Genomic DNA, 26,017 nt, shown 5'->3' with positions numbered 1-26,017 from the left:
CAAAAGATGAAAGAGAAAAATCCAATAGAAAAATAAAGGATATGGTCAAACAACTCACAGAAAAGAAATACAAATGGCCATCAAATATACAAAAAGATGTTCAACTTCACTCATAATTAGACATGCAAATCAAAAGGAAATATCTTAACCCATTCAATTTGTAAAAATTAATATGTTTTAAGATATTAAATGCTGGCCATGGTAAGGGAAGTGGGCACACTTCTGTATTGGTAAGAGTGTAACTTGGTGTTGCTCCCCAGTGCAGGTTCTTGCCACCTTTTTCTGAAGTATTTCTGTTCCAACATTCTCAGAGCTGACCCTCACAGTATTCCTACTATCTAATTTGGCATCTCACAGCCACTTTTTAATCTGGGGCACTACGTGCAAATAGGTACACTTGTCTCACTATCCAAACCCTTGTCCCCTTCTCTGCCTTATGGAAATTCCAAAATCTCCTTCAGTATGGCTCATTTTCTTTCTTCTTCTCTTTGTACCCCTTTCCTCTCTTCTATAAACAAGCTCCACAAATTCCAAGAACCTAGCCAGTATAATTCTAGAAGTATAGCCATCAGCAACTGGCTGAGGGAACAAAACACAAACTCTTGGCTAAGTTTTTGAAATGGAAACAAAGCACAAGTTAACAGTTGAGAAAATTATTCTGCCACAGGTATTTTAATTATGAAGTTCAGATGACCAAATATAACAGGATATTATCTTTATGAGAAAAAGATATAAACTCACAAAATAACGTTTCTGTTTTCAAGAACTACACAAATATTAATACTCTTTACAGAGCAAAACACATGTCATGAACCAAAATAGCATGACCTTTATGTATTTTATTACTTTAAAAAAATCTCCAGTGTGGGCCTTATCCAGGAGAAATTAAGTGCTGAATGACACCTAATCTTATAATAAATTTACAAGTGAACTAGAACATAAAAACAAAAAGGAGACTGAAGGAGTAATCATATTTTCTCCTCAACCTGAGTCAATCATGCGGCCATATATAAAGGAAACTAAACAATACATAATCCAACAAATAAACTATTTAGTGAACGTATTTTTTAAAATATTGTCATTTACATTCAGGCAATTTAAACCTGAAACCAAGGGAAGAAGTTCCAAAGATATCTTTAGTTTATTGGAAATACTAAAAATATGTAAATGTCGATTTATACTATTGTCATTAAAATGTGCAAGAATTGAACATGCCCATTTGCTTGAATGGTTACTCATTTCAATATAAAATATAATTTTCCAGGTTTTAAGTAGGTGGGAAATGAAGAAAGCATGTCAGCTATTGTTTAACAAAGGAAGTGAACATAGACTGATTTAATAAAAAGAGGATAGAAACAAACAAACAATGATTACTTGAAAAACAAGTAAATGAAGAACCTCATAATAAATGCTTTCCACCATGTTCTTAGAATGTAAGAACAGAGATGTATATAAGTGATCCCCCCAAAAATGACTTGAGATAATTCACGGTGGATCTTCCTCTCTCTTCTCCTCCTTGCACTCCTCCTATGCTATACACTTTGGAGAATTTTAAGATTTAACACCTTTGTTGATCAACTGCTTGTCCATTTATCCTCTTGAAGGAACATACAGTTAGTGTTAACAATACTATAGACTGCCAATTCACTAAAATCAGAAAATCTGCTTGAGTTCTACTACTTCATCAGATAGTTCATATCTACAGTTTGAGGACTGAAAAAAACTAGTTTTAACATTGTCTTATCTCACTTTTAATATGTCTAAATTAACACAAGCTCGAATTGACGGCCCAAGTGTTTCAAGTAATCTACAACATGATCAAACAATTTGTAGGGTTATACAGAGCTTATTATAAAACAATCTGATAAGTAAGTCTCTGAGTGGATGAAGGATAAAAACAGGAAAAGTAAAAAAAAAAAAAAAAAAAAAAAAAAAAAAAAAACCCAGAAAGAAATCCTAGCATGATGATAAGTTAAGAGAATTAGTTGCTATGGGCACCTTAAAAATCCAGCATTTAACTTTAGCCTCTGGGGGGTGGGAGGGAGGAGAAATGGTGGACAAATGGGTACAAAGCTATGCTATCTTTCCCAAGTGAATCATTATGGAGTTTGTGCATTTATTGAAACAATACACTGTACCGCACAAATATGTACAGGTAAATGTTAAAATAAAAAATAAGTAGATGAAATAAAATAAGTATATATTTTTCTTAGTGAAGACAGTTTCTGACACACAATCTATTTGACAGGTCGCCACTGTTTCCTCAGTGAAGGGTGATTGTTTCTAATCAACCCACATTGAGGGACAGTTGGGCTACGTTGAAAAACTGATCTTTTCTTGACAATAGGCTGCCATCTCATATAGGCAGACTGGGTTATTTAAATTCCTGTTCTGTTTCATTTTATAAGAGTAACCAGCATTAGTGAGCTTTCTAAGGAAGACTGTAGCCTTGAGGCAGATTAAAATATATAAAGCCAAAATATAATTGCTTTAAACTAAAGTGTCATTGACTCAGTATACCATAATATTCACACAACTTATAGAAGTGTCCCAGTTTACGTCTTAGTATTTTATATGCTATGGATTAACGTCTGCGCTTCTATAAGGCTGAAGGTAAAACATTAGAAAAATATTAAAATCTAAAGTCTTGTATTTCATGCAAAAACATAGATATTAACTATACCACAAAAATACAAATTAAGTTCAATGGACAGAGTTTAGTAAATTTATTGGAAATTTACTAAGAGAGTAGATTTTAGGTGCTCTTACCACACACACACAAAAAAGGTAACTATTTTGTTGATGGATATGTTAATTTGCTTGACTGTAGTAATCATTTCATTATGTATATGTATACTAAAAAATCATGTTGTACAACTTAACATATACAATTAAACATTTTTTCATTTAAAAGAATAAAGACATATTAAAAATAAAGTGAGCAAATAAATAAATACATTTAAAGGAAGCAGAAGTCTTTATAGCTAAAATGAAAAAGGTTGAAACTCTTCAAGTAAATGAGGACCGCTACTGGAAGTTGGAAATCATCAAATAACTTTTAGCCAATGAGAAAACTCAACTGGAATTTTATTTGAAAACCTCTCTGCTGGCAAAGGAAAGAGGAAAACATAGGCCAGTATTTGGAAAATTAAGGTTAAAAACCCATATACGCTGGAATTACCTAATATCAAAAAGTAAAAGGAAAAGAAAAGGGTGAAAGTAGAGTTCTCTCGCCTAAGTTTTCTGCTTTCTTGAGGTAGTTGAAAACTGACTAGAGGATTCAAGTTTAAGATCATAGATGAATGGAGAATCCAGTAAATAAGCAGAAAGATATACCTGAAGTGGGCTGATGGCAAGAGTTTCTTGAATTTTGAAGTCACTGAGATTGAATAGAATTTGTGTTTACTAAATGTGCCATGTAGTCACTAACATTTCTGTATAAGCTGTATAATTGCTAATATCACAACCACAGATAAAATTTTTAGTACAAAAGTGAAAAAAACTGCTCCACTTTTAATAGATGACCTTGGGCCAGCCATTTAAACTCTCTGGGCATGAGTTTACTCATCTGTATTCTGAGAGTACCAAACTAGAAAAGTCTCTAATAGTCTCCTCTAAGCTTTAATGTCTAAAAGCCTAAATATAACATTCTCTTAAATTATCACTTTAAAAGTAGGCAGAAATTTTGCAATTAAAATCATAAAATTTATTATCTTCTTCTACCCCCCTAGAAAGCAGCCCCACTGATTTTTATCATTGGAAACATACCTTCCAGATTCATCACATCAGGGGTCATTCATTAATTCAGTATTTTATTAGTCTTGGGCCTGCTGCAAATAAACATAGGAAATAGGAAGCTTTGTGTCCTCAGGATTATAGTTTTTCCAGAGTCAGCCTCAGCTAATTGCCATCATCAATCTAAGTAAATTCTTCATATCAATCTTAAACAAGGCTCAGAAATAAGTGCATTGATGTATTTGGCTCACTGTAGACTCACCATTTATTCTGCTCTCTAGAAATACCAACCAACAATATATTTAAAACACAGTATTTTAATTATATGCATTATTATTTGCTAACAATAGTAAGTAGTTTTCCAATATCTATCATTTATCTTTTTGGAAATACAATGGGAATAATAGTAGTAATGGATGAGGCCAAAATTAGAGATATTTTAACATGAAAAAGAAAATGTTTATTACTAGTTAATCAGTATTTTTGAGATCCCATTGCATGCAAAGCAGTGCATCTAGAATACTTTTAATTATGCATCATATATACAATTTTAAATTATGACTATATATAACATACGAAGCCCTTTTTTTGTCCTGACTGTCTAGCAGCCCTTTTCTCATAAACACATAATCTTAATATTTTCTTTTGGATTCTCTATCTCAAACATTTTAATGTTGGTATCTTTAATCTATAATTTTTTATATCTTCTTGTGTCGTTTCCCATTGATTACTAAATAGACATGCTACAGCTCCTGTAAGTTTCAAGAGTAGTAGCAGGCATGCTTAATAGCTAGGGGAAATTAGGGAGTCCTGTGGAGAATTGTCAGGCAATCAGCTTTCCCAGTCATTAATACATTAATAAAAAAATAGCCAATGTAATTTTGGAAAAAATGATCCAGTAAACAAAAATATTTTGTAAAAGTAGCAAATATTACAGGAGGTATGTAGAGTGTACATAGAGGAAACAAGTATATATAAGTTTGAATCAATGCGAAGAAGTAGGACTGAGTGGTTGGGGAAAATGTGGAAAAAATCAAACTTGCTTATGTCATATGAGTGGTACAGTCTAAATTCTACAGTATACCAGGAGAGAGTGACCTTTTAGGGCCAGAATGATTGAAAAAAGCTTTTGTCAGAGCTAATATTTAGATTGGATATGAACAGTTTGATAGACATTTGATAGGTAAAGATATAAGAGATTGCGGCTACAGTCAGAGGTAATAATATAGCAAAGGCAAAAAGTCTAAACCACGTTGTCTGATACAAGTGACTCCCCTCCGCCCTCCCCCGCCCCCGTTAATGATTAGAAAGAAGAACATGGGGGGATGGGGAGTATGAGGTCAAGAAACAGAAGAATGTTTCATACTTAGAAAATCTTATGCATGCATGACTATTTTTTCAATTAGATAAGATATAAATCACAGTTGCAACAGGTTAGACTGCAAAGAGGAAAAACTGACCAAAAAAATAAAATTGCTGACAAACTTAAGAAGAATTTTAAAGCTCACTGATCTGCACCTTTTTCCTTGCCTCCAACCTCTAAGCCTCCTTACCTCCCAAGGCTCCTCATGATCATTTGTTTCAAACCACTTGGACTAGGCGCTCTGTTCTCTGTACAAGTACAAACTTTTCCTGCCTCTGCATATGCTATAAAGTAACAGTCCACCGAACAGTTCAGAGCCAAGTCAAATACCACCTCCTCAACAAAAACCTCTCCTAACTATCCCAGTCTTAAAGGATCCTTCCCTCCTGTTGTATTATTGAATTTCAACTGCACCATTCAGATGATAACAAGCAACCTTAGTTTGTAAACATGTATGCATCTGTTTGCCCCATCCTACAAAATTACAAAAATCCTTAAGGACAGAAACTGTAATGCAACTTTGCATACCATGGGGTTCTACATTTTCATAAGCTAGTCTACAAAAACAAAATCCAACTCACAAGATAAAGCTAAATAAGAACTTGTTTAATGAATGCATTACAGTGCTGGAATATTTTCATTCCCTTCATTTTTTTACTTATCCTTATGAGTTAATCTCTATATTGAATCCAATTTTTATGCTTATCTTCTAACTCTTGGAAAATAAAATAATTGAAACATCTAGGTTCATCCAACAATGCTTTCACCGTTAGGGTAAAAAGAGGCATCAAGAGCATCTATGGATGATCCCAGCAACTGTGGGCAAAGGAAGCAATGTCTTTAAATATCTTTCTGTTTAACCTACTTGAATCAGAATGCAATATCAACTTGCGGGAGGGGAACTGAGCTTCATTGACACAGTCTCATCCTACTCGATCTGTTTAATTTCACAATACAGGTGCTAGGGAAGGATGGGCAAAAATAAAAATGATGGATTCTTATGTTATGCAGTATTTTAGTTCGAAGGGATGGTTTGGCATTCTGTAGCAGCTATAATATTTACCTTTTAAAGTGATTATTACAATTTTTTAACCCACATGAACACAAATAAGTAACTGTTCAAAGGGTTAACTTTCTTTTTTAATTCATCTTTCAAAATAGGGATGTGGGCTGTTGTTGGAACACTTTTAAACACAATTAGCTCTTAACAATAATCAAAGCAAGCACCTCTGAGAAAGGGCTGCAGGGACCTGGATTCTCCCTTTTAACCATAATTATTCCCAAGTACCTTATTTGCCAACGTCCACTCCAACCCCAGAATCTTTAGGTCTCAGAAACTGATGCTGGAAGGCAACTAGAAGCCTCAGAGCAGAAAGCCACCTAAACATGACTGGGACTACAGTGAGGCGAGGGAGACACTCTTCTTAGGCAAAAAATTTAAGGGGTTACCCTAAAACTCAGTAATAAAGATAAATATTTTAATGCAACATTTTTAAAAGATAAAAATTAACGGAAAAAATTCATGATGAGCAAAATATCAAAATTTTAAATGAAGTTGGGATTCTACCCTGCACGTGCACTTCTCGCCTCACTCACCTCCCCATAATCTTCTCGCGTTTTGGAACAATCTTAAATCTTGTACCAGAGGTGAGTACCCCAACTGCTTTACGGTAGTCCACACTGAGTCCTAAACACTTTCAAGCATGGCACCTTCCTGAGTCCCTTCACTAAATGCCACCTGTGGATTAAAAATCCATTCTATCAATGCTTTTCCTTTGGATAGACCTCTGCTATTACAAACTTCCCGCGGGGTCCCATTGAATTCTTGGTGGACTCCCGCCAAGTGGGATAACGGTATATAACCGACATCCCGGTCTCCAGGCGCCTCCCGCTCTTCCAGCTCCCAATCTTGTTGCTACTCTCCACCTGCGGGAGATGCGCCATTTTGGCACCCTCCTCGTGCCAGGACCACAATTCTGCTTTGGCGGGAAGTTCACGCACCAGAGAAACATCTCCACTCTTTTCCACTCTCTGAATGAGTGCTCCTGTCACTTCATCTCTACCCTCTGGACAAAGATGGCAGGGAAAGACGAGTCCAGACTCTAGTCAGCATCAAAAGCAAACTTCCCCCCTGCCCCGGGAAGAGGGAAAGGTGGGGTTTTGGAGACTGTGAAGAAAGCAACTGTTGTGGCTTTCGTCTGTCATTACAACAGAAAAGAAAAAAAAAAAAAAAAAACCCGATCAAGACACCCCTGGCTTTCCTTCCTGTCTTATGCCTAAGCACTTCGCGTCTATTAAGTCCGCGTTCTCCTCGACTCCACCAGCGGCCAGAGCTGGCAGCATAAGGGAGCTTTGGGCAAGTGTGCGGGCCACGCCCCCCGAGCCTGCCACCTTCCCTTATTGGCCTAACAGACTGTCACTCCAATCTGTCTCCCACTCCTGCTAACCATTCAGGTAGTCTGGTTGCGTCTTGGCGTGTTTAATATTGCCAATAACAAGGGATTTTTTTTTTTTTTTTTTTTTGGAGGCTAGTACAGGTCGTGCTGCAATTAGTTCATTGAAAACTCAGTTGCTCTCCGAGCTGTCGAGCAGAGACTGCTTTCGGCTTTTTTCCTGCTGACTGTTAAAATCTCCTATAGAGAGCTGCAACAATGCCCAAAAGAAAGGTAAGTGAAATGGAAAGACAGAAGGGGGATTAGCTACTGAAATACATATTTCCTAATAGGCAGAGATTTTTTTAAAAAGACATTTTGGCTTCTAGTTCGATTTTGTGATGTACTGAATGGAAGGGGAGGGAAGGGCAAAGAGCAGTAGGTGTAAGGTTTAGAACGGTCTCGCATGCAACTGGTAGTTCACTTTTGGCGTGTTTTGTTTCAGAAAAAAAATCGCTTGAGAGGTGTCTCCATGCTGGATTACAAACAGCCATAGCGCTGTGCTGTTGCTTCCTACCCCACCCCCCTTCCTCCGCTTACCCTATTGGCGAACACTTCTCCTCCCAACCACACTTCCAGGCACCAGTTTCCTTCTCTGTCTCCGGCTTTTCTCGGGGATCCGTCCCGTTTGGGAGAACGAAAGCCACGGCTTTCTCCTGTATTTGCCTTTGTTCTTCCCGTTTTCTTTTTCCTTTTTTTTCTGCCCTCCTCCACTTCTTGTCATGCCAGACGGCTGTGCAATGGTAATCCTGTGCCATTAGGCGGCGCAAACTTCAAACTGTCCTAGAGAAGGGAGCGATTCGCCGCTGTAATTAGAAACTTTAGGGCTGAGAGATCTGGCGTTCTCCAGGGTCTCTAGCTAAAGGTGGAAAGGTGATAAGAGAACTGCGTCCGATTAGCTATTGCCAATGTTGGAGTAGCATGGATTTGTTCACTTTTAGACATGCAGAATTGATCTGAGCTATTCAAGGGGTACAGGTCTTCTGCAAACCGTCACTTCAAAATTCCTGGCTCCTCTCACGGGAAATAAGGTCACACTCAGTGTTTGTTTTTTCTGAGTACCTTAGAAGTGAAAGCGAACGCTGTTTCGTTGCCTGGTAAAACCGTAACACATAACACACTACGCTAATGTAAGGCATTATGGTTGTTTCTTATGTTATTCCTATTAATCTGTACGCCTTCCCTATTCCTAGAACATAGGAATAAGAGTGAAATTCCCCGGTGGTCTGGGGATGTGAGTATGAATCGTGCGATAGCTTAGTAATTCCCAGGCCAAAGGGCTGCTCAATACAGAAAGTAATCGTTTCTAAACACCATCCCCCTTCCTGAGATTCCCGCCGCTGTGCTTTTCTAGAATTGTGCAATTGGTCTTGCTATTTTACAGAGCTGACAGCAACCTTGTAGCAGGTAGTGGCGGGAAGTTTTTAAACCCGCGGCTGGCTTCTCAGAATAAAGCGTTGACGTTGTAACGAAGAGTTCCGCCCCACCCCCCAAAGCATTGTGGGGTTTGTAGTTCTTGTATGCAGAACTTGGAGAGGAAATTAGTCCATAGTCAGTAGAGTATCAGATAGGTACAATTGCATAGCAAACATAAGGCAAGAGAAACAGGGTAATTGCATGAAGCTCCGCTTTCATTCCCCCCACCCCCACACTTTGTGGGATTTTTTTTTTGGGGGGGGGTTGTTTGTTTTTGGCTTTAACACTGTTTATAGCAGGTGGATTTCAAAATTAAAAAGGCTTATTTTTAGGAGATACGATTTACACAAAAGTATGAAATTGACTATCAACCATGTAAACGTATGTCTTGAGTATGCAACTTAGATCTTGATGCACATTTGCGTATTAGAAGACAGCTGTATGTAGCATTGCTCCTAGGATACAACACGTGGCTACTTGAGGGGGAACCCAGGAAAAACGAATAAGCAGTTATACTGCAACTGTAATGGCATAGGCAATTTTTCTGATCTATGTTTATATCGATTACCTTATTTCTGTGTGGTTTCTCCTCTGTATAGGCTGCAGGTCAAGGTGATATGAGACAGGAGGTGAGTTTCTTTAGTTTTAGAATCTGTCCGAAAATATCCACTCATTTTATACACTTGAGACACATAAGCAGCTAAAAAATAGATTCTGTTTGGTATAATTGTACCATATGAGTACAAATATGATAAACCAGTTAAAAACTCCAAACTTCTTGAAATTTAGGACCTTATTGTGCTTGTTAAGATCTGGAAAGAGCTTCTTCTTTTTAAGCAAAAGAATTGCTTTGTCAGTTTGCAAGAAGAGGCTATATTTTCATTTCGAAATATGTTACTTATTACTAGCCATTGTGTTATTCTAGCCTAGCAACTGAAGCTTAATTTGGGATTATTTTCAAGAGCATATGAAAGGTTCAGAGGAGGGAAAAATCAAACTTATATTTCTACCATGGTATTTTTCTAACCAAGTTCATTATTGCTACTTTAATAACAATATTTATATACTGTTACACAAATATTTTCACCATAATAAAAATAATTCTAGTTTTGCATATCCATAATTCTCTTAACTGGTATTTTTTTTTTCACTTATAGCCAAAAAGAAGATCGGCCAGACTGTCTGCTGTAAGTAATCTTTTTAAAAAGCCACCCCTATGTTGTGAAATGTAATCTTAAAATTCAGGGAATCCTGAATAACATTACAGTTAATACTAGATTTGTTTTTGAAGTTTTAAGAAAAAAGCTTTCACACCAAGGAAATGTTATGTTTTGTTTTGTTTTTTCCTAGTGCTCAGTTTGAACCATACCCATACCCATTTAATTCTGATATTGGATTTCATTGTTTTCAATGCTCTCTCTTCAATTATCTCTTCCTTTTTTTTTCTTTTTCCATGGCTTGTGTTTTTTTATGCAGATGCCTGTGCCCATTACACCAGAGTTGAAGTCCAAAAGAACATCAACTCCAAGGGTAAATATTCAACTTGGAATGTTGAAAGAAAATTGCTTTTCTTCAGAATGATTTTGATCATTTTGCCTTATTTTTTGTTCAGTTAGTAACATAGTATATTATACCATGTAGTACATATAAGCCCTTTGGGTGGGGAATATGTGTTCCTATTTTGTAATTGTCCACTATGTCTTGGCATCTTCACTGGGTAGAAACAAAACAAAATTTTAGTTGGATAGACCCATTAAATCACGTGTCTTTGACATTGTATAGTTACAATACCAATATTCCTGGGAAAACAAAACGTGTAAACTGTATTAACCAAAGTAGTGCTTTGTAATAATAGTAGTAACTAACATTTGATAATACTTTAAAGTTTGCAAAGTGCTTTCAGATACTTTATTTTTAAATGGACGCAATTGATTTCATATACACTTCTATGCTCTGATGTTGTGGCTTAAGACGTGTAGAAATAGAAATAACTTCATTATTAAGTTCACTGTTAATTGCTTAACACATAAGGATATTTTAAGGATCAGTTGAATTCCTAAAATCATAAAAGGTTAAAATTATGGGAAACATTAGAGATATCTAATCCCATCATTTTGTAGTTGAAGAAACTGTAAATTGTCGTCATGTTCATCAAATGATTTGAAATCCTTGATTAAAAGATATCTCTAGAACTAAGGCAAGTGAAGTTTTAGTAATAGTTTATTTATTAATAGTAAGTGACAACCGAAAAGAAAGTGTCTTTTTTATTTTTTCTTTATTTTACTTTAAAAGTTCACTATTCTATAAAATAAGGTACCTAATTTACAAGTTACTAAAACAGTAAATACAGTTTATTTTCTCTTAAAAAGAGAAAATAGTGCCAGATTAAAACACATACTATATAATCATAGACTTTAAAAATGCTTTACCCTCCTTGGTTGTCAGTTTCTCATGTGTTAAAAGAGTAATAACATATCTATACTGCATTTTACATTTTCTAGAGCAATTTCACATGCATTTTCTCATTTGTTCCTTATAATATCCCTGTGAGGTAGATGGTATTTCTACATATGGAAAAACAGCCTCAAAGAGATTTAGGCTTTTTGCTCAAGATCATATCACGTAAGTGGCAGAGCCAGAATTCAAGCACAGGTTTTCTGGCCCCTTAATCCAGTGGTCCCTCTACTACATATACACTTAGGCAAAGAACTTTCTTGGTAAAGCAATCATGATTTGAGGAATTTCAAAACTTGTAGATACAAAGATTGAAACACCCATATTCCCAGGTGATCTCTTTTAAATATATCTAAATTAATGCTCTTGCTAACACAGCATTTCTCTATTACCAATGGAGGCTTTACAATCAACAAGCACTTGTTGCTAATTATTAGACTTGACAAAGATAAACTGACCCTCTCTAGTCAGAGAGAGTGAATTTCTCAGTCTAACCTGATGCTGGCAATTGACCCTTGGTGGCACTGGTCAGCATTCTAACTTGTTGCTTCTCATCTATATCACTCACCTTAAAAGCAAATTTATTTGATTTATATCAGGAGAGCGTTGCTCATTTTTAATGCTGCTTTAGGTTTACAATAAAACTGAAAGTGTTGTGATAATTTTGTTATATCTGGTTTGTATGTGGTATTTTAAACTTTTCTATAAATTATTAGAACAACAGGCAAAATAATTTTGAGCATTTAATCAACACAGCAGTTGAACTGTGTATTTATTTTATTTTTGTGTGTTTCTGAACAGAAAATGAAGGCAAAAAATGATACGATGGAAAAAAACACTGATACAAGTGCCAAAGCAATTACTGAAACCAAGCAAGAAGTTGTTGTTGAAGAACACAACAATGAAAATACTGAAAATGGAGAATCCATAGCTATAGAGGTATCTTACAATGTTAACAGATTTGTCCATTTGAAAGTTTAACCATGGGTGAAACTGAAAGAAATCTTATTTGCCTTTAAGCTTAAGAGTTGAGAAACATTAAATGAGTAGTGGTTCTATAGTGTAATGATATCTAAGGGGAAGAGAAAATGAATTTAAAATATGAGAATTTATAGGTACTCATCATGGGAGCAGTGGGCTAGCATTGCTGTTACTAGAGCGATGCCAGTGATCGTGACTTAGTACTAATGTAATGACCCTCTATTCCTTTTGTCAGTACATGGGCTATTTGTAAATCCCTTTTTCAGAACATATGATTCATTTATTTTCCCTGCAGACTGCAAAACAAATCATTATGTAAATGTTTTTAATAGGTCTTGCTGTTCATATTTAGTGCATAATACATTTCTAGGTATTGTAGTAAAACATTGAAAATGAGATGTAGTGACCAAATCTACAAACCAAACATGTGCATATGTGGAAAATCTTTTGTAAGTGATCTTATGATATCTGGTACAGGACTTTTCATGTAATTTTTGCAATAAAAGCCCAAATCTCAACATTATAGAAACAAAATGTGTTATTTTCCCAAGGACTGTATTTTGTTAATATTCATTGAGAATTGCTGATACATACTAAGTCCATGTCATCCTTTACATATTTACTTTGTGCTTCCTCATATTTGTAATGAAAATTATTTATATGAATAAGCTTTCCTGAATGTATTGTTCCAAATATCTATTTGTGGATGTTTGTATGGAGATATTTTAGTTAATCTTATTTCTTAGAATGTTTTCCTCATGATATGATATTTAGGAGGCCTTTACGGTGTTTCCATAAAATAGATATAATTCGATTTAAATATTTAGGGGAAACAGTTCTAAATTTACAATCAGAATCTTGACTATTTTCACTATACATCTAGGCACCAGTTCCTGAAAAAGAAATTGAGGAAATAGAAGAAAAAATTGCAGATGTCAAAGAAGAGAGAGGAGAAAAGGAAGAACCAGTGGCAGCAGAAGGAAAAGAAGACAGAAAAGATCAGAAAGGAGATGAAGAAGATCAAAACAAAGAAGAGAAAGGAGAAGATGGAAAGGAAGACAACGGTGAAAAAGGGAAAGAAGATGGAAAAGAAGAAGAAAAAGCGAAAGGAAATGAAAAAGAGGGTGAAAATGGAAAAGAGGATAAAGATGGAAAAGAAGACAAAAAAGAAGAGAAAGATGGAAAAGTCAAAGAAGATGAAAAAGAGGAGGAAGATGGAAAAGTCAAAGAAGATGAAAAAGAGGAGGAAGATGGAAAAGAAGAAAATGGAAAAGGAGACAGGAAAGATGGAGATGAAAAGGAAGGTGAAAGCAATGCTGAAGTTGGAAAAGAAGCTGAAAAAGAAGAGATCAAAAAAGAAGATGAAAAAAAAGAGGAGTCTCTGAGTATTGTCTAAAACTGCCCTATACAGTTTCATAATTTGGTAATATGTATGTCATGTTGTAATGTTAATAGAGATAAATATTTTTATCAAATATTTTATAAACACGTTTTTCTTTAGCATTGATTTAATTTCAAAATATCTTCATACTGATTATTAGCCATAAAGTTTCTAACATAAAACCTTTATCTATAAATTTTGTGATTATAGTGGTAGAATACATAGAAAACATTCAACTTTGTTGGTGAATTCTGTTTTGGGTAAGTTGTGTGAATTTAAATTTTTCTCCTGTATATGTGATCATTTCACAAAGTGGAGGGATTCCAAAACAAAGAGTTTCATCTAAAATTCTTGTGGTTCTCTAGGTTGCTTTTATAAAGAAGGTAACTATTTTCATGTAATGCTGAGTTAGACTTATCTTTCCCAAATATAACTTTATTATTAGCTTGAGAAAAAAATTGTAATTTGATTTTTAAAAGAAATACAAATGTTTATTTCAGAAGGGCAGTTTTGAATATATGTTTACTGGATTTATCTTAATAAAAAGACTCTTCAAAGATTATTATGGTTTGTTATACCTCCGAAAATGTAGTTCCTGGAATATTATAATACTTGATTTTTTCCTATTGCAATATTTCTGAAAGCACTTAAAAATTTTTTCACTGAGATAAAATTAACATGACATAAAATTCACCATTTTAATCATTTTGAAATGTGCAATTCAGTGGTTTTTAGTATATTCACAATGTTGTGCAACCATCACCACTAATTCCAGAGCATTTTTATCACCCAAATAACAAACAAGGTACCAATTATCAGTTTCTCCCCATTTCCCCCCAATCCACCCCCACCCACCATCCCCTGGCAACCACTAATCTGCTTTCTGTATCTATGGATTTGTCTATTCTGGACATTTCATATAAATGGAATTACAACATGCGTGTGGTCTTTTGTGTCTGGCTTCTTTAACTTAGCATCATGTTTTCAGGTTCATCCATGTTGTAACATGTATTATTACTTCATTCCTTTTTATATTCCATTACATCAATATACCACATTTTGTTTGCTGATGGACATTTGGGTTGTTTCCACATTTTGTGAATTATGAATAATGTTGCTATGAACATTCATGTATCAAGTTTTGTGTAAATGTATGTTTCACTTCTCCTGAGTACATAGCTAGGAGTGAAACCACTGGGTCTTATAGTAATTATGTTTAACTTTTTAAGGAACTTCTAGACTGTTTTCCAAGGTGACTTCAGCATTTTATATTCCCACCAGTTATGTATGTGGGTTCTACTTTTCTTCACATCCTTGACAACACTTATTGTTTGTCTTTTTAAAAAATACTTAGCACAGTGTTTGGCACATTATTTATTCTCAGTCAGTACACTTTTATTTAGGTTTAATTACATGAAATGGTTCTCTATTGTTTGCTACAACAAATCTATTTGTATGGATATATTTCCCTTCCACTTTTATTTATTTCCACTTTTCCCCTAATTTACCCCCAAAATGCAATCATTACCTTCACTCTTTTAGGAGAAGGCAATCTCAGAAAATTGAAGATAAAGTATTTTATGCCTGTGCTGGTAGTGAAGTGTAGGTGAGTGACTCACTTAAGGAATGATCCCATCTGATGAAATCAATGTCATTACTACTTGATGTTGTTGATTAGTTTTCATCTTAGGAAGCACAGAATCCAGCAGGGATTGTATGTGTAATCCAGTGATGATAATAATGGCCGTGATACTTCAGCCACCCCTGTAACCATTCAGTAGGGTGATTTGGGGGTAATAAAATCAAGTGCTTTTGATTTGCATTTCCCTAATGATGTTGGGCAACTTAGTTGCTTGTTGGTCATTTACCTGTCTTCTTTAAAGAAATGTCTATTCAAATCCTTTGCCCATTTTTAATTGAGCTGTCTTTTTAGCATTGAGCTATAAGACATGCATATAATTTAGAGACAAGTTCCTTATCAGATACATGATTTACAAAAATTTTCTCCTATGGTTTTCTTTCACTTTATTTATGGTGTCCTTTGATGCACAAAAGTTTTTAATTTTGATAAAAATCGGTTCATCTGTTTTTTTTTCTTTTGTAACACGTTTTTGGTGGTATATCTAAGAATCTTGCCAAACCACAGGTTGCAAAGATGTACATCTATGATTTTGTCTAAGAGTTTTATACCTCTGTCTCTTACATTAGATCTTTGGTCCATTTTGTGTTAATTTTTGTACATGATGTGAAGTAGGGGACAACTTCACTTATTTACATGTTGACTTTTCATTTGTCCAAACACTATTTGTTGAAAAGACTATTCTTTCTCCAGCTCATTTTGAAGTCAATGAACTACAAATGTATGAATTTATTTTTGAACTCTCAATTCTGTACTAATGATATATGTCTATATTTATGTATCACATTTTTGATTACTAGAGCATCATAATAAGTTTTGACATCAGGAATTCTCAGTCCTCCAACTTTGCTCTTGGTTATTCAGGGTCCTTTTAATTCCATATGAATTTTAGGATCAGCTTGTTCATTTCTGCAAAAAAAATCAGTTGGAGTTTTGATATGGATCACAATGAATATGCAGATCAATTTAGGGAATATTGCTGTACTAACAATATTAATTTTGGGGGGGTTAAAAATATATTTATGCAAATCTTTTTTATTGGTTATGAATATTCATGAGATAAAAGCTGATTGTCATGACTCATGCCCAAGATGTAATGGCCTGATCCATAATGTCAGCATTCCCATTAACACAAATTGTGATTATACCCCGTGTCCTCCACCCAATTATCTACCCTCCCCATCCCCCTTGCCCCACTCCACTTTGTATCCCTAGGTATGCTCTCTCCCTCTGCAAGTCCAATGCACCACTGTGGTCTTTCCTTCCTTCTTTGTCTCTTAGCTCCCACTTATGAGTGAGTACATGTGGTATTTCTCCCTCTTTGCTTTGCTTATTTTACTAAAAAATTTTCTTCAAGCTTGTCCATGTTGTTGCAATAGGAGAATTTCATTCTTTTTTATGACCAAATAGTATTCCATGGTGTATATATACCACACTTACCTTACCCAATAGTCCATCAATGGACATTTAGGTTGGTTCCATATTTTGGCTATTGTAAATAGAGCTGCAATGAGCATGGGAGTGCAGGCATCTCTTTGACATGATGATTTCCATTCCTTTGGGTATATATCCAGAAGTGGGATTGCTGGAGCATATGGAAGATCTATCTGTAGTTGTCTGAGAAAACTTCATACTGTTTTCCATAGTGGTTGTACTAATTTACAGTCCCACCAACAATGCAGGAGCATTCCCTTCTCTCCACACCCTCACCAGCATTTGTTATTCTCTGTCTTTTTGATTATAGCCAGTCTAACTGGGGTGAGATGATATCTCAATGTGGTTTTAATTTGCATTTTCCTGATGACTTGTGATGTTCAGCATATTTTCATGTACCCGTTGGCGTTTATATGTCTTCCTTTGAAAAAATGTGTATTCAGCTCCTTTGCCCATTTCTTAGTGGGTTTTCTTTCTTTCTTTTTTTTTTTTTTTTTTTTTACTGTATAATTGCTTGAGTTCTATGTATATTCTAGATATTAGTCCCTTGTCAGATGCATAGTTAGCAAAAATTTTCTCCCACTCTGTAGGTTGTCATTTCACTCTGTTGATTGTTTCCTTTGCTTTGCAGAAGTTTTTAGTTTGATATAGTCCCATTTCTTTGTTTTTTCTTTTGTTGCCTGTGCTTTCAGGATCATGTTCATAAAGTCTGTGCCAAGACTTAGTTCCTGAAGTATTTTCCCTTAGTAGTTTTACAGTTTCAGGTCTTATACTTAAGTCTTTAATCCATTTTGAGTTGATTTTAGTATGTGGTGAGAGATGCCTATCTGATTTTATTCTTCTGCATATGGATATCCAATTTTGCCACCACCACTTATTGAAGAGGCAGTCTTTTCCCAAATGTACGTTTTTTGTCAAATATCAGATGGCTGTAAGCCTGAAGGGTAATTTCTGGGTTCTCTATTATGCTCTACTGGCCCAAGTGTTTACTTTTATGACAGTACCATTTGGTTTTAGTTCCTACAGCTTTGTAGTATAATTTGAAGTCAGGTAGTGTTATGCCTCTGGCTTTATTTTATTTATTTATTTTTTTGCTCAGGATTGCTTTGGCTATTCCAGGCCTTTTGTTGTTCCACATGAATGTTAAGATTGTTTTTTCCATTTCTATGAAGAATGTCATTGGTTTTTGATGGGGATTACATTAAATCTGTAGATAGCATTGGGAAGTATAGACATTTTCACAATGTTAATTCTTCCAGTCCAAGAGCATGGAATGTCTTTCTATCTTTTTGTGTCTTTCTAAATTTCTTTCAGAAGTGGTTTGTAGTTTTCAATGTCGAGATCTTTCACCTCCTTAGTTAAATTGATAGGGTTTTTTTTTTTATTTTTTCATGACTGTTGTCATGAAAAATGGGATTACATTCTTGATTTCTCTTTCTGTTGGTTCATTTTTGTAGAATATAAATGCAACTGATTTGGGGGCATTTATTTTGTATCCTGCAACATTGGTGAAATTATTAACCAGCCCTATGAGTTTTTTGATAGAGTCTTTAGGTGTTTCTATATATAGAATCATGTCATCTGCAAATAGGGACAGTTCGACTTCATCTTTTCCAATCAGGATGCCCTTTATTTCTTTCTCTTGCTTGTTGGCTCTGGCTAGTTCCTCCAGTACTGTTAAATAGAAAGGATGAGAATGGGCATCCTTGGCTTGTTCCTGTTCTTAAGGGAAAGCCTTCAGTTTTTCCCCATTCAGAATAATATTGGTGGTGGGCTTGTCACAAATGGCTTTTATTGTGTTGAGATACTTTCCTTCTATACCTAATTTGTTCAGAGTCTTTATCATGAAGGGATGCTGAATTTTGTCAAATGCTTTTTTGGCATCCATTGAGACAATCATACAGTTTTTTGTCCTTGATTTTTATGTCCTTGATTTTTTGTCACATTTATTGACTTTTGTATGTTGAACCATCCTTGTATCCCTGGGATGAATCCCACTCGATCATGGTGATAATTTTTTTAAGGTGTTGCTGTATTCTGATTTCTATTATTTTGTTGAAGATTTTTGCATTTATGTTCATCAGGGATTTTGGCCTGTAATTTTCTTTTTTTGTTGTGTCTTTATCTGGTTTTGGTATCAGTGTTTTATTTTGGCCTCATAAAATGAGTTTTTTGAGAGTGGCTTCTGTTTCAATTTTTTGTAATAGTTTGAGGAGAATTGGTATTAATTCCTCTTTAAGGGCTTGATAGATTCTGCTGAAAAGACATCCAGACCTGGGCTTTTCTTTGTTTTAAGATTGCTGATTACCACTTCAATGTCGTTGCTTGTTATTGGGCTGTTCAGATTTTCTGTCTCTTCTTGGTTCAGTCTGGGTAGTTTGGATGTGTCCAGAAACACATCCATATCTTACAGGTTTTCATATTTGTTGTTTATAATAGTCTCTAATGATTCTTAGTATTCCTCTGGTATTGGTTGTAATGTCTCCCTTTCCATTTCTGATTTTTGCTATTTGGGTCTTCTCTCTTCCTTTTTTTGGTAACCTAGCTAATGGTTTGTCTATTTTATTCATCTTCTTGAAAAACCAACTTTTTGTTTCATTAATCTTTTCTATTGTTTTTGGGGTTTCTATTTCATTTAGTTCTGTTCTGACCTTAATTCTTTCCTTCTGCTACCTTTAGGATTGCATTGTTGTTGTTTTTCTAGTTCTTTGATGTATAGTGTTAGGTCATTTATTTGAAGTCTTTCCATTCTTTTGATGTAAGCATTTATTGCATAAGTTTTCCTCTTAGTACTGCTTTTACAGTATTTCCCAGGTTTTGGTATGATGTGTCTTTATTTCCATTAGTTTCAAAAACTTTTTTTATTTCCTGTTTAATTTCTTCTTGGACCCATAGGTCATTCAGGAGCCTATTGTTTAGTTTCCATGTATTTGTATAGTTTCAGGGATTTGCTTGTTATTAATTTCCATTTTTAAACCATTGTGATCTGAAAAGATAGAATGATTTCGATTTTTTAAAATTTGCTGAGAGTAGATTTGTGACCTAATATGTAGTCTATCCTTGAGAATGTTCCATGTGCTGATGAGAAGAAAGTATATTCTTTAGTTGGTGGGGGAAATGATCTATATATATCTGCCAGGTCCAGTTGGTCTAAGGTGTAGTTTAAATCCTGTGTCTCTTTGTTGATTTATTTCCTGGAAAATATGTCCCATACTGAGAGAGGGGTATTCAGGTCACCCACTACTAATATATTAGGGACTATTTCTTTCTTTATGTCTAAAAGTGTTTGCTTTATATTGCTGGCTGCTCCAGTATTGGGTGCATATATATTTATGATTGTTATGTCTTCTAGCTGGATATATCCTTTTATCATTATATAGTGGCCTTCTTTGTCTCTTTTTATGTCTCTTGGTTTAAAGTTTATTTTATCTGATATAAGAATAGCTACTCCTGCTTGTTTTTGGTTTCCATTTGGATGGTATATCTTTTTCCATCCCTTCACTTTTAGTCTGTGTTTGTCTCTACAGGTGAAGTGGATGTCTTAAAGACAGCATATACTTGGGTCTAGCTTTTTAATCCAATCAATCAGTCTGTGACTTTTGAATGCAGAATTTAATCCATTCACATTTAGGGTAGTTATTGACAGGTATTGTTTAATTCCTGTCATTTAATTGCTGTTTGTTTAGATGTTTTAAATATCTTTTGATCATTACTTCCCCTTTTATTTCTCATCTTCAATGTTAGCTGGATATTTAAGGTGCATGATTTAGCTTCTTTGTCTTTCTCACTGGCATTTTTGTTTGAACAGTAGGTTTTGCTCTTTCTTGTGTTTTCGTGATAGTGAACATTATTATTCAGATTTCAGATGAAGGACTCCCTTGAGAATTTCTTGCAGGGCTGGTTGTGTGGTAGTAAACTCCCATATTTTTTGTTTGTCTAGGAAATACACTATTTCTCCCTCATTTCTGAAGGAGAGCCTTGCTGGGTAAAGAATTCTTGGCTCACAATTTTTTTCTTTTAGTATTTTGAATATATCATTCCTCTTTCTTCTGACTGTAGGGTTTCAGTTGTGAAGTCTGCGGTTAGTTCTGATGGGGGTTCCCTTATTGGTGACTTGATGCTTTTCTCTTGCTGTTTTTAGAATTCTCTCTTTGTCTTTGAGCTTTGCAAATTTGAATATAATGTGTCTTGGAGAGGATCTTTTTGGATTGAATCTGTTTGGGGACCTTTGAGCTTCCTGGACCTGAACGTCTGCATCTCTCCCTACCCCTGTTAAGTTTTCTGTTATTATTTCCTTGAATAGGATTTCAATACCTTTTCCTTTCTCCTCCCCTTCTGGAATACTCACAATTCAGATATTAGAGTGCTTGAGGTTGTTTGCTATCTCTCTTAGATTTTCTTCATTATTTTTAATTCCTTTTTCCTCTTTTTTATCTGCCTGAGTTATTTTGAAAAGATCATTTTTGAGATTTGAAATTCTTTCTTCTACTTGCTCTAGCCTGCTGCTCAAGCTCTGTTGTGTTTTTTTATTTCATTGAGTTAATCTTTCATTTCTAGGAGTTCTGCTACACTCTTTTTTAAGGTATTAATCTCTTTGTAAATTTCCTCCTTCATATTCTGGATATTGTTTTTGTTTTATTGTGTTCTCTAATTGAGTCTTCTTTTTTCTCTTTGACTTTTCTTAAAATCATTACTCAGAATTCCTTTTCAGACATCTCAAGGATTCCCTGTTCTATGTGGTCTGAAATTTGAGCATTACTGTATTCCTTTGGTGGTGTCATATTTTCTTGATTTTGTAGTTCTAGCATTTTTTCAGGACTTGCTTCTTTTATTTTTCTGGGGTTGGCTTTGAGGATAAACAGTTCTTCCTCTATTTGCAGGCTCTACTGGTGACTGTTACATCAGTGTAGTAGAGTGAGTGGCAGGTTGCCTGTAGAGTGTCCCTGGCTGCTACTGTGGTAGTGAACTGTCCTTATGGTAACGGTAAGTGTGGCAGTGGCTATATTACACCTCCTTGGCTCCTGTTGTGGAATCCGTGGCTGTAGACTGAGCACCCATTGCCATGCAGGTCTCAGCTCACTTTGGTACCTGCTGGGCCTGTGGGCTCTTCCCTCCAGGGCCTAAGACTGAGTCCTGGTGCCACATGGGTCTTGGCTCACCTTATCTCCTGCTGTGGCAGTGGTGTTTCCTTCTGGGGCCTAAGACTGAGCCCTGGTGCCATGTGGGTCTCGGCTCACTCTGGTGGCTACTGCAGCAGTCAGTATTAATTTTTGAATTCTTGAACACAGTATGTCTTCCATTTATTTGGGTTCTCTTTAATTTCAGCAATATTTAGTTTTCACTGCACAAGCCTTCCACCACTTTTTGGTTTAAATTTATTCCTAAGTATTTTATTCTTGATATTATAAGTAAAATTGTTTTCTTGATTTCCATTTTGGATTGTCCATTGCTAATGTATGGAAATACATCTGATTTTCGTATATTGATCTCATATCCTTCAATTTTGCTGAACTCATTTATTAGCTTTATTAGGCATTTAGTGGATTCTTCAGGGTTTTCTATTTATAAGATTATATCATCTGCAAGTAGAAATAGTTTTACTTCTTCCTTCATATTCAGATGTCTTTATTTCTTTTTCTTGCCCTGGCCTTGAAAAGACTTCACAAATAATAAATACACAAAATGCAAGAAGTCCAGCTTTCAAAGCACAGGCCTCTGACTCTACCTTTCCCAGGGCTGGCAGGTACTGTACCACTTCATACCCAGTCTCAATACTTACTACAATGCTACAGTAATCAAGAACAATCTAAAAGGGCTGTATGAACTTCTAAGCATCTTACCTGTATCCCCTGCCTCCTAGATACATTCTAAGAATGCCCTGTCATGAGTTCAAACACAGGCACTGATCTCTTAAGCACCTTGATTGTCTTCATTTTCAATGCTAAAATAAAAGTATCAATCCTGATTTCCTCTTTATAAACCATATTCCAGGTGACTAGCAGAACTGTGATACTGGGTAATCTTAACTTCTTATGTGAACCCTGCCATCTAAATAAAGAAGGTAACCAGCTTTACGTTACAACATTATTTTAACTATGTAATAAAGCATTCACATAATAAGAACACCATGGTATACTACAGGAGGGCCATTCCTTCACACTATATTGCTAAAGTAAACTTTCTTACGCAGGTCTTGTCTTATTTTGTTTCTTTATGTTTTAATTGGATCTTACTTTCTCTTTAGCATCAAACCTTTGCTCCACACAATTTCTCTCCTAAAATGCTCAACAATTGCAAGATGTGATGTGAGGAGTGGAGTAGAAGGGTGCTAATTTATAGAGATAGTACATTATCACTGTAAGTGAAAGTGAATATACATCACAAATCTACTATAGCAGGACTATCTTTGCTAACAATGCAGAGAAATGGCCAAGGGCACAAAAAAATCTATAGAGAACTCTACAGAGAGAAATTGTTCAAGAAAGGCACTTGGAGCCTCTTTAGTAATATGAAGCATCTTTTGGTAACTATCTCATTGGCAATGCAAGTTTTGGGTAATATAATGATTCAGCACAGTAATTGATTTTCTGAGTATATAGCACTGAAGTTTTAATCTAAAAATTTCTGGTGTGATCTTAAAGGTTTACCCCATTCACAAGCATAATTTTGGTTGTGGGGGCATGCTTCAGAATCAAAATTTTTCCAATGGGAATAACCTTTGAAATAATATTGTAATTAGATGGGAAGTATGATTCACTTTATTGCTGTACCTTGAAAAAATAATCATTATACATAATTTGTCAGGGGCATATCTGGTACATAAAGCAGAGCTTTTCCTTAATCTTTCCCTCAGTAATATTTAAAATGTTCTACGCTGATTATTACTGATCCTTATAAAAACTCCATGTTTAGGATGCTACAAACAAACGGAGACATAGAGCAAGTGCATGTCAGAACTGGAGTCTAATCTCATAAACCATAATATAGTAGGTGTTATTAATGTCCTACTGAGATCACACAGATAAATCTTGACATCATTTTTAAAAATCATGTTTTGATAATTCTCAAACAGTAATGTTTTGGTTCTAAAATTTCATCTTTTGAAAATACTATTGCAGCAATTTTTCAAAATTAAAAACCAGAACCATCAGATCAAGTTGTTTAACATATAAGGAGTAGGGAAAAAGCCCACCAAATCAACTATGGTTTAGATCCTCCTGTGCTAAAATTAAATTAAATTAAATTAAGTTAAGTTAAATTAAATTAAACCAGGCAGTAAGTAAATGATTTGTTTGAGAATACTTTTCTAGAATATAGAAGAGATTTTTTACTGTGATATTTACTTAATAGATATGATTAATTTTTTATCTTAAAATTCACAGATTTAAGACTGTTACCTATCATTAATAATAATTAACTTGCCTGTCATAAATACAATGGTCTTTCAGACTATGTTGGCCTCCTTAAGACATAAAATAGTAAGTAGGTAAAAGTCCGATTTTATATCGAGTAATAATCATTTTCTCTCATGTATTATCTTTGTCACTAGTATTGTTCATTCTGATTACTTATTAAGGATTTTTAAAACCTATTTTCTTTAAAATTTTGTGTTTCCAATGAATATTTTCTTTATATATTTACATCAAGTATCACCTAATAGTGTTCGTCAAAATGGTTTTTCTTTCTTTAAAAGAGTTAAACATTAAAAATTACATAATCCTCAAGAACCAAAACTATGATTTACTATATGTTACTTGACAACATAAGCCTTTAAACCCTTAGTAACTGGATTATGCAGCCCAGGCTTGGTGAAATTTATTAAATAACATAAATGAACACCAAGGTGTGTAGAAATTAAGTTCCAGATCATATAATGGGGAAGGGGATGGATGTGTGCATGTCTATGTATGTGTTTTCTATAGGAAAGAGAAAGGAGAAATTATAAAATAAAATGGATGATTTTGAAGTATTTCAGTATTATTGGTTTAAAAGGCTATTTTTTCATATAGACTAGAAATTCTGACAACAGTTAAATAACTTTTTCAAATATTTAACACTTAAAAAGTGTTTCCTATGTGCTAGACAGTGTTCTAAGCAGTTTACATATATTACACATATATGTAAAAACATATTTACAAATAACAACCCTATAAGGCAAGTACTATTATTATTCCCAGTTTATAGATGAAGAAACTAAAGCACAAAGGCCTATCAGTTTACTAGTGGAAAACTCATGATTTCTAGAATTTGAACTAGGTCATGCTACCTCTCAAATAGGCTAAGCATACAAACCATTCTGTCCAATATGATTTTGGATTTTTTGCTTTGTTTTGTAAAAATAATCTTAGAAATCCAATGAGAAATGACAAGTCACTCACCAGTGTTACAACTTAGATTATTTAATTCATTCAGTCAACAAATACTGAGTACCTACTATATGTCAATTAGGTACCGGAGTTACATCAGTGAAGAACACAGAGATCTTCCTTGCCATCATAGAGTTTATATTCCAGCAGTTGAAACCAAAATGTTTTAATCATATATAAATAATTATATAATTATAACTTTTGTTAAAGCTATAGAAGAATAGTAAGGTAGCTAAAAGTATGACAGAGACCTGGGAGAAAGTAATATTTGTGGATGCTTACCAGTGCCAATTTTCATGTAATGTAGTGTCTAATCCACTCACCCAGACATATGGATTGACTGGACGCAGTTGGAAGTTCTCACTTGAGGTTTCTCATGTGGTTATAGGCATGTAGTGCCTGGGGCTAGAGTCAACTAAAGGCCCAACTGGGGAGATATTTAAGTTGGCTTCTTTAATCACATGTCTAGCACTTCAGCTAGAATGGATTTCCACATACCTAGCTTGGGCTTCTTCACAGCATGGTTCTCAGGGTACTCCAACTTCTTACAGGGTGACTAGCTTCCCTCAGAGTGTATGTTCCAAGAGACCCAGGCACAGATTGCAGGCCTCTAATGACCTAGCCAAAAAAACCCATGTATCATCACTTCTGCCACCTTTTATTGGTCAAAAAACAAATCAAAAAATCGGTATGAATTCAAGGAGAGGAAAATAAACAAGAGAATGAATATGAGGAGACATGGTTTGTTGAGGAGCCATCTTTTGGTATTAGCTACCATAATTTTCCATTTTCTCTGCTCTCTGTTTCTACAACTCC

At 34.9% G+C, this 26,017-nt stretch overlaps 1 protein-coding gene across 1 annotated transcript; it reads left to right on the top strand.

The window, feature by feature from the left end:
* Positions 1-7,615: 7,615 nt before the first annotated feature.
* HMGN5 (high mobility group nucleosome binding domain 5) lies at positions 7,616-13,348 on the top strand (the record flags this gene model as incomplete). The annotated part of the gene is made up of 6 exons (XM_008571930.1): positions 7,616-7,764; positions 9,546-9,575; positions 10,104-10,133; positions 10,423-10,476; positions 12,202-12,339; positions 13,265-13,348. Coding segments are annotated over exons 1-6 (351 nt in total), but the record flags the coding sequence as incomplete, so codon positions are not given.
* Positions 13,349-26,017: the final 12,669 nt, after the last annotated feature.

This window comes from Galeopterus variegatus, unplaced genomic scaffold (genome assembly GCF_000696425.1).
Source record: "Galeopterus variegatus unplaced genomic scaffold, G_variegatus-3.0.2 Scaffold735, whole genome shotgun sequence".
In the NCBI taxonomy this organism is placed as follows: domain Eukaryota; kingdom Metazoa; phylum Chordata; class Mammalia; order Dermoptera; family Cynocephalidae; genus Galeopterus; species Galeopterus variegatus.
This window is presented reverse-complemented; position numbering and strand designations above follow the sequence as displayed.